We start from the raw sequence: 18,776 nt of genomic DNA, 5'->3' as shown, positions 1-18,776 counted from the left end.
ATCTTACATGTAGTTCATTGATGGCTTGTTTAGACTAAGATGTGGTGTTGTAAATGCAATGATCATCTACCAAAGACGTGAGAATGCGCTCAGGAAGGATTTGTTACAACATGTATCGTATCTTATCCTTTGAAGTTTAAATATAACAAGATATATTAAACAAGCATGAGCGTGAGACTTGGAATATGTACTGGTTGTTCTTAAGTTTCTCAACGTTCATATTAATGGTATTTGAAGCAAAATGTGTGGGTAGAGAGAAGGAAGAGAGGCTCGCCTATGCAATAACTCTTATGGTAGCCGTGTACTGAAGCATGGATGTAGCGGGAGGAGGGAAGGAGAGGAACATTCAACAGCACAAGTTCTTGGAGGTGCACCTGGAGAGAAGGTGATTAGTTTGTCAAAGGGACTAAGCCTAAGTATTTGTCAGGATTTAAAAATGAAATGGGGAGTGAAAATAGACTTCACAGGCAGGGTGCACAAATGAAACTGTCAGAGTTGCTGCAAGATACTTCTGTGATGCTCAGACTTGGGTGAGGAGTTAGCGCTGACGTGGTAACATACTTTCCCTCACCTCAGTAAGCTGCAGTGGGATGGGAGAAAGTGCATGAGGCTGCTGCCTTGAATTTGTGTCTAGGGATACAGTGCTCTTTCTGTTTACAATTTTTTTTTTTTTTCAGTGAGCCACTTACAACATTGTTAATTGGCTTGCATTTCCTACTCTTAGACCATGTAACAAGAATCAACAGTTTATTTTTACTCATATACACGTCTTTCTGGCACTGTTGAATCATAGTGCAAGAGAAGAAAAAATGTGTATGTGCCAGGCCATCACAGTTTGACTGCTGGAAGAAGACACCAAAGGGAAATTCAAGCTGAAATGTATCAACACTCCAGGGACATGAGAGTGACTGATGAGCTAGCTTTTACTGCTGTACTCCATCCACATCCTGCTAATAGAGGATGTTGGAGCAGGAAATCTTAATGAATACAGAAGCCAACCCTCTCCCTCTAGTCCCTTTATTTTTAGATTTTATATTTTCCCTGTGGTAAAATAGTTTGGAACTTGGGGGAGCTATGCCCAAGGTTGGGCGGAAATATGACTTAGTAGTGAATGCTGCCTGGTGTGCAATTATTCAGGAGATGAGAGGAGTCTATTTCTGTTTCCCTGTAGCGAGAGGTTGCTGCGATAGATGGGTTGATTGTTGGTGTAACGTAATTCCAGTGTGTGGAGGCCTGGCATCCTGTTTGCTTCTGCATATGGATGAAGGTAGTGAATTAATGCAGAATTGGTTTTGTTTTTATTTTGGGTGTTGGAAAGAGTGGGAAAACCACTGCCTAAATCTGACATCTATGTTTAGATGTCTGAATTAGCAGTGCAGGAAACATAGTAGTGAGTGTAGCAAGCAGCTCAGTTTCTCTGGAGCACTGCTGGCAGTATAGACAACTTGGGCATGTAACTCATGCAGGCATCTAAACTGTGCAAAGCAGGCATCTCTTCACACCCATTGGGAAAAATGTGTGTGGGATGCTTCCTCTGGATATCTTTACACCAAGGCATAACTGGCATTTTAATATAACTTTTATCACAGAGTTTCCCACTGAAGTGGTCTTCACAAGGGATTTTCTGCTTGTACTTTTTTTTTTTCTGAATATTTGCATATAGTGGGTTTTACTTCCACAGCTGTTCTGCATTTTGTTTCCTAAGTGGTAAGAAATGTGGTATGCTGAAATCAAAGCTGAGCCTGATAGTCTATTTTATAAATATAATTGTAAGGGAAAATTCAAGCAGTTACTGTATTACAGCAAAGATATGTGGGTTGATGGTCTTGGTAGAATTCAGTTCTTGCATTTAGGTCTCTCATGGTGCAAAATTCTTATTACATGTAATAATTAGCTTTTGAAATAAAGGGGATTATCTTTCATTTTAATCAGTCTGCCTTAATAGTAGGGAAGAAAAATCATCAGTTTGTAAGAGTTCCAACTCTGTTCTCAGTGTTTTCTAGAATGACATTTTAATTGAATTTTATACTTATGGGACTGATACTTAAAACTTGTCATTCTCGTGGGTTCTTACCACACTGTGTATTAATCGGTTGTATTTTTAAAGAGTGTAAGCTTCTGTCCTGCTCGTCTTACCAAACAAAAAAATCAGTAAACAATTTTTTGTGAAGAGAATTATTACTTCTCTTGGTTGTTTTTAACACGTAACTCTTAATATTCAGCTACACTTCTCTTGTTAACATGAAGCATTATATAGTTGCTTCACAACCAGTATGTGAATAGCTTGTACATAAATAACAAAAGTAGGTTTAAATTTCATGCCTGTACTTAGCAAAACTAATGGATAGTGATCAGCGTAATGGCTGATGATAGATTGTACTGTGCCAGCAGGGGAATTTTTGCCCAGAAAAAGTAATGCAAGATCAGGAATGGCTAGAGACTGGTTGGTGAATGTGTTCTTCCCCAGATGCTTGCTTAATTCTTTCAATTAACTTGATTAAGCAGCTTAGCTTAAATAAGCAGAATTTGTGACTGGAAAGTTCTCCCATGTAGTATTTTCCAATTGCCTTAGGAATTAATTCCTTTAATATTTTGTCTGTGTAAAGCAGGCAGTATTGGTTGCTCCTGTGTCTTGCACTGACATGAGATGGTGTATACTTAGTATGAGGCACACATGGGGTGTTTTTTTTCCTCTCTGCAATTGGATCTAGGCAGAAGTCATAAATCATAGTGATTTCTGCACAGTGCAATTGAATGGAGACTGACTACCTTATTTTTTATTAGTATTGAAAGTTCCCCCTGCTTAGATCACTATGAATCCTTTGTCAACAGAGAAGAGCATGCCCTCTTTTCCCTTTGCCTTTTACTCTGCTTTGGAGCTGTGTTTTGTAGCGTAAGGTTAGCTCCGAATGCCATCCTCTGATAACTGAGCTAGGTAGCTGGTGTATCTATGGTAGAGCCTGGGCGAAGCAGTGACTGATAATATTTTATACATGGGATTCTTTGTTCAAGAATGCTGTGTGGTGTGTTCCAGTTATAGCGCTTTAAGGTGTGTTTTGTCATTGCTCTTGGGTGTCTGTGTTGGCTGTAGCTGTGTCATGGTTCACCAGATATTTTTTTTTGTCCTATACTTGGTAGTCAAGTGGCTGCTCTTGTATTCTTCTGACCACCATTTTAAGGCAGTGGTTCCCAAGCAAGGGAATTGCTCTCAGGGACCACTTTGGAATATAATTAAATTTCCTAATTGTGCTACCAATGTCCTTACCAGGTAACCAGGTGCATCCTCTTTCCTACCCAAAGGCTCTATCTTCACAGTGTGTGTCATTAGATAGTGAATAGGGATAGGCATGTTAGGTAGGGAAGTTAGGTGGTGGTACAGGGTTCCTGTCCATCTCTCTCTGCTTTCCTTGAGGATGTCGTCTTCCTTTCCAGTAAGGATGGTGGTTATGTTATAGTATCCTATATTTTTCAGAGCACAGAAAAGTGGCCTCAGATGGTACCAATTTCTGTGTATCCTACGGACGCTGATGGCACTAGGAAACCCCCCCATTAGTAACTACTGCAGCGCAAAAAGGATTGACTTCTGGGGAGCGGAGTGGCCTGGAGCTCTGTGTGGCTCATCTTCTGTCTTCAGCTGCTGGCCCAAAGAATTGTTGATTTCCGAATTGCAGGTCTTTCAGTCTGGTTCTGGCTTGTCCTCCAAGCAGGAATATGGCCTCAGTTCCACTGGTACATGGCCACAGGTTATTTTGAACAGTTTTCTGAATAAATACAAGCATTTCTGCAGTATTAGAAGTTGCAGTGTGTCACATAGGTTGTCATTAAATCCATGCAGTAGCTTCAGAAATTGGGATCTGTGTTTGTAAGTGGTTTTTTCTTCCTCACAAGAATTTCAGAGGACTCTGACACTACTTCTACCGCTTCTCCTCCCCTTGATTATACTGTATTAATCAAAAGTGATGACATGTATTGATAATTACTGGTAAATCTAGATTGGGATTGAGTCAGGTGTCTGCTGCCTAGTGAAAGGTGGTAGCTGAGTGTGCTTCCATTATCTTTCTCTTTCCAGCAGTGCTAGGTGGGCTGCACTAGCATTAAGAGCCTGTGCTGTGGAGTTGGAGGTAAATGTCTTGAAAGGATACTAAAAAATGGGAAAAATATTAGAGTGTTTTTGGTGGTCTTTGTATGTCTATCAGTTTCTTTCCTTTTTCTGTGTTGATTATGAGGGGAACATTAAATGAGTTAGTGTGTTGGTTCTGGAAATGTATGAGATTAATTCCTTCCTCTTCTTTCTCTTCTAATTTTAGACAGGATTCACTTTTATGTCCATTGCAAAAATAGGCATTTACTGGCCTTAATTTTATCCCGGTGATGAGCTTATCTGCCTCATAGAATCTATAATTTAGTCAGACAAATCCCACCTGTGGGGTCTGGTTAATATTTGCAGCTGACTTTTATAATTTGGAAACAAGTGGTCTTTTAAGAATTGAAGTGGGCCAGTGCCTGTGGAGAAAATAGGAGCAGCATCCTCTGGTGATTAGTTGTGACGATGAGGCCTCTGGAATGAGGTCAAGAAGACTCACATGGAAAAGAGCTCTGAAGGTGGGGGAGAGTCAAAGCCTTAATTCTTAAGAAGGGAAAACCCAATAGGGACACACAGGTAAGGTCTTCCTTCTGTTACGCAATGAGATGAATTTGGTGTAGAATCTTGTGTCTCAATGACTAATGAAAGCCAGTTAGCTTTTACAAACCAGTCTTGCCTAATTGTAATTATTTTGGGGATGTTTCAGCTTTTTGTGAATAGTTGAGTCCTAATATGAGAGCAGATTTAAGTCCATCAGGAAGGCTGCATGATTAAGCAAGCCACGTGTGGCTTCCCAGAATTAAAGAAGCTGACAGTGTGATACAGGGAAGAGAGGAGGGGAAGGGGTAGAAAGGAGAGGAGACTGGAAAGACTGGCATTGTAACAGAAAGCCCTTTGCCATAAATCTGTGATGAAGATGATATGCAGGGGAATTTAAAATATCTGTTTTCATTCCTTCCCTCACTGTCGAGGAAGATCTCTGTTCATGAGAGAGATTTTTCAGGTAGTTAGAAGTGTTAATAAACTTTTGGATTTTAATACTCCATTTAACTTCCATACTGCATAAATTACTTTCTTCAAACTTGGCTCTATTTTTGATCTGTCTTTACTGTAAATTGTAACAAAGTTAACGATGAATATAAAAATGCACAACTGCTCTTGATCCCATGATTCTAGTAGCAATTTCCGTGTCTACACAATGCTTCTGGGAAAAGCGTATGTCAGTTTGTCTTTTGAAAGAATGGTTTGAACTTAAAACCCCTCAGACTTCTAGTACCTTTAGATACTCTTTTTTTCTTAACCTGTTGGCCAAAGGGCTTCCTTTCCTCTGCTGAAACAATTGGTAGTGTTTATGCAGTATATGATGTGGTTTTACACTCAACAGAGTGGTGTGGTTTGTATGTGACTTCCAAGATCTTTTGCAACAGTAAACCATAGTTTGCTTGATAAATGCAAATTTCCATTTATGCTCATGTGAATACCTTGGTTAGACAGCAAGTGATTCTGGAAAGATGTTTGTATCAATGCAAGTCTATCCTGCCTGTGCTGTTCTTGAGGATGTGGTAAACAGAAACAAGTCTAGCTCTGATAAAGTTGAAAAAAGAATCATTTTCCCAGTATTTGTTTGGGAATGCAGGCCATATTGAGTGTGTTATGGTTTTATAACTCAATTGGAGAATGACTTTTTTTTTTTTCCCTGGAGGTAGTCCCTTTTAAAGATATTTCTAAATGTAACTTTTATTCTTTATTATGCTGGAAGTCCAGGTGGTCTGTATATCCCAATGCAATCTAGGGTTTCACTTGTTTTTTCAAAATTAAAAACTCTGAACAATTTTTTTTAATATGTATTACACTTATTGATGGAGCTCAGCTTTTATTTACTGATGTGCTTTCTCTTTGTTTATAGTGCTGTTGATTAAAATTTAGACTGAGCGTATTTTTGTCCAGGGCAAAGCAGGGGCCTGCCTGAGTTATTGGAGAATTGGTGTCTGGCAAATTTAGATGATGTCTTGAAGATTCTTTGCAATAATATAAAATACGGAGGTTTTGTGCAAAGATTAATTGGAACACACTCATTTTTATATAGCTTTCACAAGACTTCCAGCATGTGATGCTAGTTATTTTATTTCAGTGACAGTACACCTAGAGATTGAGTAGTAATATCTTTTTATTCCCATCAAAACTTGCATCCTGGTACAATTTTCTTCCAAATAATTTTCAATGTTTTTTTCCCCCCCCCGTGCATTAAAGAATGAAATATATTTAGTAATTATTACAAATAAAATGCTACTTGAAAGAAAATTCTCTGTGAAGACTGCTTAGCAGTGGGAACTAAAGTGTGAAGTTATTTTGAGAAATACAGACCTTGTGTTTGAGCTTATAGATGATAGTCTGTGTTGAGACTCCTGTAGTTAGGCAGAAAGCTGATTTATTTTTATCCATACCTCTATTAGGAAGTCTAGTGTGGGTTTTTTGAAGTACTTTCCTGTGGTCAAAAACACCTGGAATTGTTGGCACTTGTAACATGAAATTCTTCTAGGATGTACGCTGTTACGTCAGTAGTAAAGAGATGTAAATGCTACTCAGGGTAGCAACTTCTTTTACCATGGCTTTTCCTAGTTGGAGGCCCTCTCTGATTTTAACACTGGAAACAGTCTGGGATACTTTTTCTCTGTAAAACAGTGTTTGAAAAGGCAGCCTTTCAGGTTAACCTGGCTCTAGGACAGTGAAAGATCCAGCAGGAAAATAACATTCCATGTAGGCTTCACCACTGCAAGACCCATCCTGGGTTCTCATCAAGGCATCCCTTGTATCTTCAGGAGGAGTCACAGACTCTTGACATGGGGACATAACTGGTTGTAAATCTTTAACTCCTTAAAGTCCTGTGGCCTTTCCCAGCCTCTCCTGCATTACCAAGTACCCTATTTCCTAAATTAATAGCAAACACAAATGAAAATACTACTCTGTAAAATGGGAAAGCTTTTATGTGCATAAGGAAAATCAATTTTGTTGCTTAGAGCTCAGGCAGTTTGTTTCTACGATACTACTATCTCCATCATCCCCATTTGTCTGGGCAATTGTTCTCTACTGACAGATGGGCTTTAGCAGAGGCGTGTGTTTAAGACATGAAATTCAATGCTGTTGCTTAAAAAATGTGTTGAGTTTTTTTGAGAAAACATTTATTTATTTACTTAACTGGAAGCTGGTTTGTCTTTTTGTTAGCATTCAGAAGCTGTATGTAACTTTGTCACCTCACCTGAGAAATAAAAAATCTGCACAATCTGAATTTGTGATGATGCTTCCTTAATGTATGTGAAGTATGTTTATTTAATTTCTGTTCTTTAAAAGAAGTCACTTTAGAAACTGCCAAGACTGATGAAGCATTGCTTCCTGGACTTGTGTCTTGTCTGAAATCTTGATGTGAAATCTTTAGGATACTTTGCCTGCAGTTGCAGCTTTGAAGTGCGCTCGTTCTCTTCTGGGTTCCTTGGCAAGATGTGAACTCACAGCCCAGCCTGGTCTTCCATGTGGTAGCTTCCAAGATGTCTGTCCTCTCCCCAGCTGCCTCTCCTGTAGGAACGTAGTTATCTTTGAGCCCGCTGCTGTTCTGTCAGATTTGGCTGATGGTGGCTATTAACTGAAATAGTTAAGGGGGAAGGGTTAGGAGGGATGCAGATGGTGTGATTGTGTAAGCCTATTTTCCTATTAAACAAAATAATATGCTTTTTTGTTCAGGATCGGACTTGTTCTCGTGTATTCATCTCCTACATGTTTGTGCAAGTACAATGGCTGGGTTCCTTCCAGCCCTGCCCTCCCCCTCTCCTAGTGCAATCCTGAGTGGAGGGAATGGGCCTGAGCCCCACATGTGTTTGTGGCTTCCCTAAAACAGATCACCCACAGTTTGTCCGAGAGACCCTTTTTGGGCATCTCTTCTGCATCAGTCTGTTCAACTCACTGTAGGGGCAAGAATATCTCCAACTCTTGTCTGTTGTGTTTGGCCAGAGGCACAGTATGTTTTTGTCACTGGAGTTTGGCAGCACCGTTGGAAGTATTGAAGTCATCCAAGTCGGATCAGGAACTGCCTCTAAAGGGATGCTTCATCTGGAGCATCCGATGGGTTTGCTTCTGGCTCACCAACAGTGAGAGCATCTGACGGGTATTGTCTGTATGCTGCCGCTTCAATTCAAATGAGAATTAAACAAAGTAAGGCTTAGAAGCAAAAGAAGATGACAAAAGTATCCTGGCTGTTCAGGACTGTTGCAAACTTTAAGCCATTAGTGAATGTCTTTTTATAAACGGTACAGAGGCTGAGCACTAAAATCATCCACTGCAAAACGTATAGACAGGCACTGTGAGAGTGGAGCCATCTCTTGTAGAGCCTGGTAAGTCTACAACAGCCTTGCGATGCCGTAGATGCCTACAGAGCTGCTATTAGTGGGTGTTCCTCCTTACCGCCATTGTCATCATGATACTGCCCCTAGAAATACAGTTGTAGATGTAGGCCCCATCATGATTTACAAATACTCACCAGGCTTGGAAAACATTGACATGCATGATATACTAGGACTGAAGCTTGAGCTAAGGGGCCAAATTTTCACTAGAGCATGTTACTAGTTTCTGCAGTTGCAATAAGGTTCTTGCAGTGAACAACTGTGTCAAGCTAGAGGGCTCTTGTCTGTCTGGTTGTCACTCTCTGCCATCTTTGGAACTTCCCTCAGTCCTCTAAGGAATCGTCTCTGGCGCGTCCCCTGGGATTTGCTGTGCGCTAGACTGAGAAATGGTGCTTTCCAGGAGTCTTTTTCTCATCTATGGCTTTCTAACTTTTCTTTCATTTTAAAGGCCAACTGGCTCCACTGTACATTACAGCGAAAGGAATTGCAGCAAAAGGAAGGTAGTGGGAAGGTATTCAGTCACGTCCGAGGTCATCATTTAATGAATGTTCTGTTTTTGAAATTGAAGCTGTAGCAGTATTGATCCTCTACAAAGCTGTAGAGGTAAAATGTAAAAGAAATTGTCTAAAAAAAAGTGTTAGGCTGGTGAAAAGTAGTAATGACTGGAGAGAAGTTGCAACATTAAAACAGTAATTATTCCTTGGGCTTTAAATCTCACGTGCTCTGACACCTGTTGGTAGTACTTACTTGGTGAAGCATGGCTGAGTAGAAGTGTAAAATAGCAAATGATCCTGTAAAATGCAAAGTGCAGCTGAAAACATAATTCTTAATTTAGTGTTAAGCCTTTTTCATGTGTTAATTTTCTCTTTTAATGTAACCCTGACACTTGAATATTCAAAATGGCTACATCAGCCATTCAGGAAAGACAGGAGGGTATTCACTGTAACAGAAGGGTGGCTGATGGATGAAAGATGCATGATTTTGCGCCAGAAGGGTGAGGAAGGTGTAAGCAGAAGCTCATGACTGTACTGAATTTAGACATGAAGTTCAGCTGTGCCCCTTAGGGACACTTGAAGTGACTGTGGAAGTTTGCTCCATGGTTTGGGCTGTTGCCTAAATAGATGGTTCTACCTTTCAGCTTTTTTTTTTTTCTCTCTCTTTCCTTACACCAGAGCAAGTGTTTACATGACTGTGTGATGTGCCAGATCAGAGGGCTCATCCACCTGAAAATAACCTGGCAAAATAAAATACTAGATTTTGCCCACTGCAGTTTTGAGCCAGACCCATCTCAAGGCCATTTGAATGCAGGTGGCTGCAAGACAAAAGGGAAGAATGAATAAGAAGGGCTGGTAGAAGGGATGTACAGCTTAAACATCTGTAAGCTTATGGTACTTGTGGAATCACATGGGTATACCTGTTAAATATCCTGAAAAGAAAGTAAATGTTCCTTTCAGTAACTTTAGAACTGGAATGTTGCTGTTTTAAAAAGTACTTGCATGGTAAAAAAAGTAATTTTTACTGTATTATGTTACTATATTTGTTCAAATTACATTGCTGTATTCTGAGAAGTCATTATGCAAAAAACCTGTTTACAGAATTGAAGTGGCTTTTTGTCATCTTTCATGTTTCTTCAGAATATAAATATTTGCATCTAAAACCAACTTTCAGTACCAGAGAAGGAAATTCCAGAAATGCATGCAGAGAGATGGATGGCATAAAACCAACCTAAAACCTCAAATCAGCTCAGTTCCAAAGTACAGTAGATGGAAGTATTGAAAAATATACATTCCACTGTATTCATAGCTACTCAAGATTCTTTTTGAATTCTTCATCATACGACTAAACTGCTTATAGCTCTGGTGGTACAGATGGTGTGGTATTTCAGATTATTCTAATTCCAAGCAGCTAAATGCAGTCTATTTTAATAACAATATTATATTGAATTTTGAAACAATTACATTTTTGTAACATGACAAAACAAGTTTCTCTTTATGGAGGAATGTCCTTGGGACTTTCAGGATTTGCATTCCTTTCAGAAATTGAAGCAGTCATGACTTACTGCTGCATTGTTCATCCCGCATGTTAAATGTCATTTGCTAAGTATGCATGCAGCATAGAATTTTACCTGTAGCACAGGATAGTTTAGAGTATCCAAACACTTTTGGCTGGTTGCATTGTTACTGTGTATTCCCAGTTTGACAAAGGAAGCCAACATTGTTCAAAGTGGGCAATAAATCAACGATGTTGGATACTAGGATCTGTAGTTGAATCCAAGCTGGCTGATCTTTTTAGGGTGCCAAAAATGTGCTTAGTTCATTGTCACCCCCAAAACAGTGTTGTCATGGTTATGTAGCTGTTTGCACAGTGGGAGCGTAGTTGATAGACACTGGGCCTTATGCCGTTACGTTGTCTGGGTGGAGGTAAAGGTCCTTCTTCTTGAACTTATAAACCGTTCTTCATCAACTTGCCCAGCACAGCAGAGCTGGTGTTCTTCTTCTTCCTGTTCCTCCTGTAGAGAAGTTAGGACCAGGGTTAGATTAAGAGTACTCAAAGACTTAGGGTATTGGTTCTGTTCAGGCATCTGGGGAATGAACAATTTTGGTGCCCATAGAGAAGATGCCTTGGTTCAGAGACTCCTGTTGCGACTCTCTTAGTGTTCAGGAGTCCTTGCTTGCTGGGTGACCAAAGCCCACATTGGCAGGGGAGGTGGCAGTGAGGTTTGGCTGCAGGAAGGAAAAAACCCCACGAGGGTCAGTAGCAAAAAGAGTGGGAACGGCTGTGTAGAAGTTTGAAATGCTGGTAGATAGAAGCATCAGCCTTCCCTGCTTTTTGTGATAGACAGTTTAATCCATCAGTATCATTAGTTGGGACTCACCTAGCTTCTTCACACTTTTTTGGTGTCAATTTAGCAGAATTCACCTAAGCTGTAGCACATTCATACTGTAGTTTTGAATTGCGTTTATGTGGTGTCATTTCTCATGCATGTTTTTCACGCTTTCTGCACGTCTAGCTCATAACCCAGAGGGAAATACAACTATGAATGCTGAAAGCTGACTTTGCAGAAAGCATGTTTCTTTTATCAGCAGTTATGTTCTACCAATGCCAACGTACCTAATTGTTAAAAAACGCACTCTATTTAATTACAGCAAAGTGAGGTCCTAGCAAGCCTTTCTCTGGTAAGTCTAATTTGTGTTTTTATTGTAATTTCTCTAAATATTTTGGCAGTCTGCACGAGGACACTGCTAAGCGACGTTGTCACACTTTGCCTGTTTGGAGTTGGCTTGTTCTTGTACAGTATGTTTAATCTAATCATCGTATCGTGACAAAGCGTGGCATGAATGTGAAACTGTGAGACAGAAATAACTTAGGTTACAAAAACTAACCGTCTTCCCAAATAGAGATTTTGAGTTGCTGAAGGGGTGTACTAATGTGGTGGTTCTTCTCTTCCTATGAAAATACTACTTTATTTTCCACATAAATATGGAGTTTTTCACAGGGATAACTGATGAAATTTAGTGTTTCAGCTGCAGTCACTAAACAAGTATAATGGAGAGGTCATATATTAAGCCAGATTGAAATATTTTCTTACTTCCTAACTCCTGTAGTGGTTTGAAATTACCAGAAGAGCAAAGCTTTGGGAAAAACCTTCAAAGCAAAACTACACAGTGAAAATGCATGTTCTTTTAATTTCAGAATAAATAGCTGTCTAGTGAGAAGATACAGGCAAGGAAGTCTAAGCTTCTCTAAGTAGTATAAGATTACAAAAAGTCACAGTAGTTGAATGACCATGCTGTGCTTTGGCAAGTTTTTATTAATTCAGGAGATGGTAAGAAGGTTTTACAAACAAACATTTCTGTAAATGGATTGAGTAGCACATAATCTGAAAGGAATAATCTTCCGTCCTTTCAGGTCGACCCACAGCTTTTACTAATGCATCCAGTCCTGCAGACAGGAAGCCAGTTTGGGGTACTTTTGCCAGACGAATTGATCCTCACTCTGCTTCCCCTTGGGAGCATTGTGCTCTGCTTTCCCAACAGCCTCTGCTGTGCAGTAACTGTGCAGCTCCGTGGGGAGAAGCTGCCTGAAGATCCTGACACTAATGGTGTGAGTGTGACATTTCTGAGGCTTCTGCGTTGGAAGTATGATGTTACCTGTGGAAGTAGAGAGGGGATGTTTGTCAGTGGAGACAGCCTGGGCCTGGTAAGCTGTGCTCCTCCAACAACAGCTTCTGATGGGGTGAAGGACAAGGTGATGCCTCTGCTGCCGTTCCTCATGTCAGCGTGGGTCTCTGCCATTTGCTTGGTGTAAATGGACAGGATGCAGACAAGAAAAGGGAATTGATGATCTTGGCTTTGAGACAGGTTGCTCCTGCAAGCAACCAACAGGACTGTTGTGAGCTGCCAGGAGGACTTTCTGCATGAGTCGTTCCCTGTGGAGCTCATGTTAATGTTGCATGGGTTGTGAGCAGGAGGCATGCGTTGCAACCCCTCGCTGCCTCCTCATGTAAAGTTTTCATGTCAGCTACTACTAAGCACCAGCAATCAGAGCTGTTAGATCACAGCCAGCACGAGGTTACACCTTTATTGCTGTACTGGTACAAATGATTAAATGTTGACTTTTTTTTTGCCTTTACTTGTTCAAGTCCATTGATACTTGAATGAGATTAATATGGCTATAGTTGGCTTTCTAGCAGAAGCTGAGAACAGCTACCAGCTACACAGAACTAGGATGCAAGAGAGTGTAATATGGTGGGTGGGAGAAAGTATTTGATGAAAGGTAGCTTTTGAGCTGTACCTCTGCTTAGGAACTGCCGTATCTTGAATGCATCAGTAACTGTAAGATTTTTACACTGTTATTCATTCCTATGTCCATATAAAGCTATTTGGCAAAATGTTACATTATATAATTAAATTATGTGGTAATGGCCATGTATGAAGATAGACCTGATATTGTAAGATACAGTTCCACACTGAAGTACTGACTGAGCACATCCCAGAGTAAAGACACAGTTGTGCCTGTATCAAGGTACTTAAAACGATGCACTTTACTCCTCTAAATTACTGATCTATCTATTAGCTGCCTATTTATGTTACAGTTTGGGGCAAATTAGGAAGAATGTCTGTGGCTTGCCAAGTGAGTCACTTTAGTGTTTATAATGTCTTGGTGATTTGCCAGGTAAGCATCTGTGCCAAGTTCAGTTTCTCATGTGATCAGGAAGTGATACAGGAGGATGCACTGAGGACTTCGTCCGCCCTCTCCCCTCAGTGCTCTGCCAGGGATGTGGCAATTGTCTTGTGCTTCAAAGAGGAAATTTTCGAAGGTGTGTAGAGCTAAATCTCATACAGAAGTCACTGAGGTTCCCTTTGAAATGCTGACATTTTCCCTTTTCATGTCCTTCTTTCAGTCTCAAATAATCGAGCACCTTTTTAAAAGGAACTACCCAATCCCTGAGCATGTGTCCTCCTAAGAAAGCTTGCTTACCTGATGACATTTACTCCCTGTTGTTTCTCTGTGTCTATATTAGCATCGTTATTTCATTTCCCCCAGGATTATTAGTGTGGAATAAAGTATCATACTTGCTTCGGTGGGCCAAATTTGCCACCATACCTTTGAAACAACCTATGAGTGCTTCTGCAATAGTGGAAATGGCAAGTGTCAACTTAAACGTAATTACTGTTTAAGCTTTCAGATTCCTTTTACGTGGTTTGGAAAGAAGGAAGGGGGATCGTTCAAGCTGATCTTGCGTGGGGAGCTCCTTTGAATCATTCTGAATCCTCCTGCAAGTGTGATATGAGGGGCTTGGGGGCTTATGCTTAGTTTTGATTTTTAATGATTAAAATTAGGTGTAAAGAGGTGGTTGTTTCCTGCTCAGGCATGGGACCAGCCACCAGAAAATAATAGTTTTATACAGTAACTTAACTGTCACATGGATTTGAAAATCAACTTTTTACTTTTTTTGGAAAGAAAACTTTCGCATGACACGGTGTTGTTTCATTTCTGTATTTAATACGTGCAGAGAACACTTTACATGGTATTGGCCATTGTAAATAATATAAGGACTTCATTCACTTCTAAAACATGGTTGGATGGTAAATTTTGCAGGTGTTCTCTTGCTAGACTTCTTTTTTTATTTATTTCCATTGTGATTACGTGTTTCTTACTCATCTTCTTTCAGAAATAGTCTTTGCAATGGGACAGTTTATCTGGTGTAGAAGTTCTTTAAAAGGAAGAACATGGAATTGTGACTTACCAAGTAAAGTCTTGCAAGACATTTTTTGCAAGGCATTTATGCCCCTATCTGCTGTTTGGTTCTTTATGAAAACCAGCTGTCACCTAGGCTCTTCACGCTGTTGAGAGTCTGGTGATTTTGCTTCTTCTTGAAACACTTCATCACCCTGTCATTAAATAAACAGAATGGTTCTATTCAGCTATATTTGAGCATTCCTGGACTTAGCACTTATTTTGCTAGAAGACAGAAGTATGTCTGCTGGTGCAGATGCTTTATTTGATCCCATGTCAGTCATCTACTTGTGTTTATAGGACTTTGTCTTCATTTTTATTCCTTTAGTACTTTTAGAGGTTCTTGGCTTCCCTTTGCACTCTACCTGAGCTCTAAAACATGAATGAATCTAACTTATCCAGGCTGCAAAGAATATTTCCTGGGTGCTTTTGACAGCTTACAGCTAAATTACCATGTTTGTCTATGGAAGCACAGAAATAATACATTTCAAAATCATGTATTCCCCTTAACGTGTCTTACTGTGTTCCAGTCCTTCTCATCAGCCTAATACTGAAATATAGGAAATGTGGATTAGCCTGCTGTCCAGTAGCATGAAGAACATACCCAATTGCTGTAGCTGCCCATTAGAAAAGTCTGCCAAAGAACGGAAACTGCCATTCTTCATTTGTCCATGGCTCCTCTTTCCTCGTTCCCTCTTTTTTTTTTTTTTTTTGAATGATGAATTTTTGGTTGTTTTCTTTTATTTAAGGACAGAGTATGTTAAAGGAAACATTTAGATTTTGCAGCCATTTGCTGTTGGCTGCATCTGTTTTAATAACAGCATAGAAACTGAAGTCCTCTGTCGCTGGGGCCCAGGGAAGAGAACAGCTAGAAATAGAAGGAGATTATGACATAGTGTGTAGTTCTAAGACTATGAAACAAAAGTGTAAGTGAAAGTGAAGCTATTGCTGAACATAAAGTTTATCACTGTTGCTGGGGAATAGCGTACGCCTTCTTCAGGACTGCTGTGAACTTGGCCAGACAAAATAGGTGGAAGGGCAGAAGGTGGGGAATGTCTGCATCCTATTATGAATTGGAGGAAATGACTGTCTGCACTCTGTACACTGGTGGCCTCAGTATCCTGCTGGTAGGCTGGTTAGCGCTGTAGGATACTGAAGAAAAAGTGGTGAACTGTCAGCTTTGGTGTTTAAAATAACTACTAGGGATGAGAATTTCTTTAAAAATGTTACAGGTTTTCTGTTGGCTTTCTTGAACTAACTGGAAACTTTCTGCTTTCTTTCAGGAGCATTTTTTTTCTCCGAAAACATTGCTGCTAAAAAGTTCCAAACTGGAGAAGTAAATCCAGTCAGCTTGTCAGGTCACTGGCTCAATGTAAAAGTGCTTTCATGAGGTAACGTTGGGCCAAAGTCAACTTTTCTTTCTCTTTTGTAAATCTGCAGCCAAGCAATGGGCCAGAAAATCTCAGGGAGCATAAAGTCTGTGGATGTGAGGGAGCCCCCTTATAGACCTGTTAAACGAGAGCTGAGAGGCCCGGATTTTTGCAAGCCGGCACGACTGGACATGCTGTTGGATATGCCCCCTGCCAAGCTGGAGGTCCAGTATAAACATGCTTGGAACAACGAAGATCGGTCCTTAAATATATTTGTAAAGGAAGATGATAAACTGACTTTTCATAGACACCCAGTTGCCCAAAGCACAGATTGCATCCGCGGCAAAGTTGGCTACACGAGAGGCCTGCATGTCTGGCAAATCCACTGGCCCACGAGGCAACGGGGAACTCATGCTGTGGTGGGCGTCTCCACGGCCGAAGCTCCGCTGCACTCGGTGGGGTATACATCATTGGTTGGTAGCAATAGTGAATCATGGGGCTGGGATCTGGGACGCAACAAACTCTACCACAATTGTAAAAACCAGCCTGGGGTCACGTATCCTGTCTTTTTGGAACCAGATGAGTCTTTTGTACTCCCAGACTCCTTACTGGTGGTTTTGGATATGGATGAAGGGACGCTTAGCTTCATGGTAGATGGACAGTATCTTGGAGTGGCCTTCAGGGGACTAAAAGGGAAAAAACTGTACCCCATAGTCAGTGCAGTTTGGGGGCACTGTGAAATTACAATGAGATACATCAACGGACTTGACCGTAAGTGTTATCGTTTTCTTCATTACACTGTCTTTCAGCTTTTCTCATGTAGGATTTTTTCTTTATGCTTTTGTTGTGCTGGGTGGGAGTGGACTGTCCACTGTAAATAGATTGCATTCCATAGTTACTGCCCACAACTGATCTCTATCAGTTGTGTCTTGTAGTGACGGTGTGGATTGTAGCAAAACATCTTCCCTTTTGGCAAGCAATCTGTATCTAAAGAAAGTGAACAAGTTGAGAAAAAAGATATCGAGAAACTTCCCGGGTATATTTAACAGTAAAACTCTTTGTTTACTGGAGGATATGTTTTAGATCTGTGGTTTTCAAATGGGATTTGTGGATCCTGTAAAAAATTTCCTGTAGTAGTGGGAACTTTACATGGTGTGCATAAACATACTTGAATTCAGGCCAGTAGGCTTTCTTTCCATAGTTGCCTTTCCAGGACCCTCAGAAGCAGCTGTGGATCCCCAAGAATCTGGGAGCTCAGGTCAAATACTGCTTTCAGCAGTTTTCCTGAAAGAGTTCTGTTCCTTAGTTCATTTCAGAAGGTGCTCTCTCAGGGTATTTTCTTCTCCAGAAATATGGGATTTTGGATAAGCATTAGCTATTTTTGATCTAAAGGGGTAATATCAAATCATTACATAGTAAGGAGGAGCATGTTGCTGCTGTGACCTTGAAGCAGTAGCCCACCAGAAGATGAGCTGCAGAACTGGGCCTTGTCCAGTTCTTCTCACTGCTCAGGAAGATGTATGCTCTGCCAGGTCCATACACAGTACAGTGTATGTTTGGTCATGCCCAGTTATCTACAGTCAGCTTATCAGCTGCTGTGAATTGGGGAATGGAAGGCTGAATGAGGTAGTAAGTAGAACTTTGTTCTTGTTTAAGACTGTATTTTCTGAGCCATAGGAAGAACCATGAATATAAATAGATTTAACAAAAACAGATGACTGAACAAAATTTGCATGGGTTTTGGGCTTTATGAATGGAACTTGGTCTTGTAAAAAGATAATAATAGCAAGTGTACAATACCTGCCTTTCAATTAGTAATTTCTAAAGGAATTTCCTTTTCAATTAGAATGGGGTTGTCTCATTTTTTTTTCTGTCAAAAATTAATTCTCTGCTCATTAGCCTTACATCTGACATACAAACCAGAAACATAATTAAATAATTTGACTCTGTTTAAGATTACCTTTTCATAAACGTCTGTAATAAGCACTGGGGGAAGAGAATCTTTAACCACAGAAGCCCTGCAGGTTATTACAGCCAGATGCTAAATGGCAGCTTCCTGAGTGCTTTCATACAGGGGAGTATCGGACGATTGTAAGTATTTTGCAATTACTCAAGACACTGCAAAGAGTGGTGTGCTGACAGCTTTTTTTTTTGGGTGTAGGCTGGTGGGGGAGAGATATTTTTGCAAACTGAATATTTGTGTGCGAAAGCAGTTTTTATAAACTGGTATCTGCCAAACTAAGCAAAGTACAGCTCAGCTTGGTCCACCACGTCCACACAAGGAATCATTCTGCATTCTGTTTGTAGCCTTCACAGGGCTGCTCAAGGGAGCTCTAGAAAGATGAAAACACGGGAGGAGAATGTGAATGAGTTTGGTAGAAATTTTAAATTAAAAGGGGCTAAGTAGAGGAGGATAGCTGTGGTCTGTGAGATGGCAGAGAGAAAAATTCCCATCCGGTTTCTCGTGGGATAATTTTGCTGGAAGAGGCAGGGTAGCTTCCTAAACTATCCCTGAGAAAGTCAAAGTAGCAATGTTTGGGTTTGGGGGTTTTTTTTTGGGGGGTGGGGTGGGGGGGTGTAAGTGTGAACCTATGGCTAAAAGTAAACTTGTAAAGTAAACTTATATGTAGGCCTGAGTGTTAATCTGATCATGTGAAGAGGAAGTTTAAAGCCACTTTGCCGTGGGGCAGT

The 18,776-nt window shown here is 40.4% G+C and overlaps 1 protein-coding gene across 1 annotated transcript in view; it reads left to right on the top strand.

Moving 5' to 3' along the window:
* The window catches only part of SPSB4 (splA/ryanodine receptor domain and SOCS box containing 4), a 93,556-nt gene that overhangs the window by 8,032 nt on the left and 66,748 nt on the right, over positions 1–18,776 (top strand). The window contains exon 2 of the mRNA XM_052804754.1: positions 15,999–16,856. Within this exon, the coding sequence (XP_052660714.1) occupies positions 16,163–16,856 (694 nt within the window). The 5' untranslated portion in view covers positions 15,999–16,162. The remainder of the gene's footprint in view (positions 1–15,998; positions 16,857–18,776) is intronic.

Source organism: Harpia harpyja, chromosome 12, assembly GCF_026419915.1.
Source record: "Harpia harpyja isolate bHarHar1 chromosome 12, bHarHar1 primary haplotype, whole genome shotgun sequence".
In the NCBI taxonomy this organism is placed as follows: Eukaryota; Metazoa; Chordata; class Aves; order Accipitriformes; family Accipitridae; genus Harpia; species Harpia harpyja.
The sequence above is the reverse complement of the archived record's forward strand: the minus strand, read 5'-3'. Positions and strand labels throughout refer to the sequence as shown.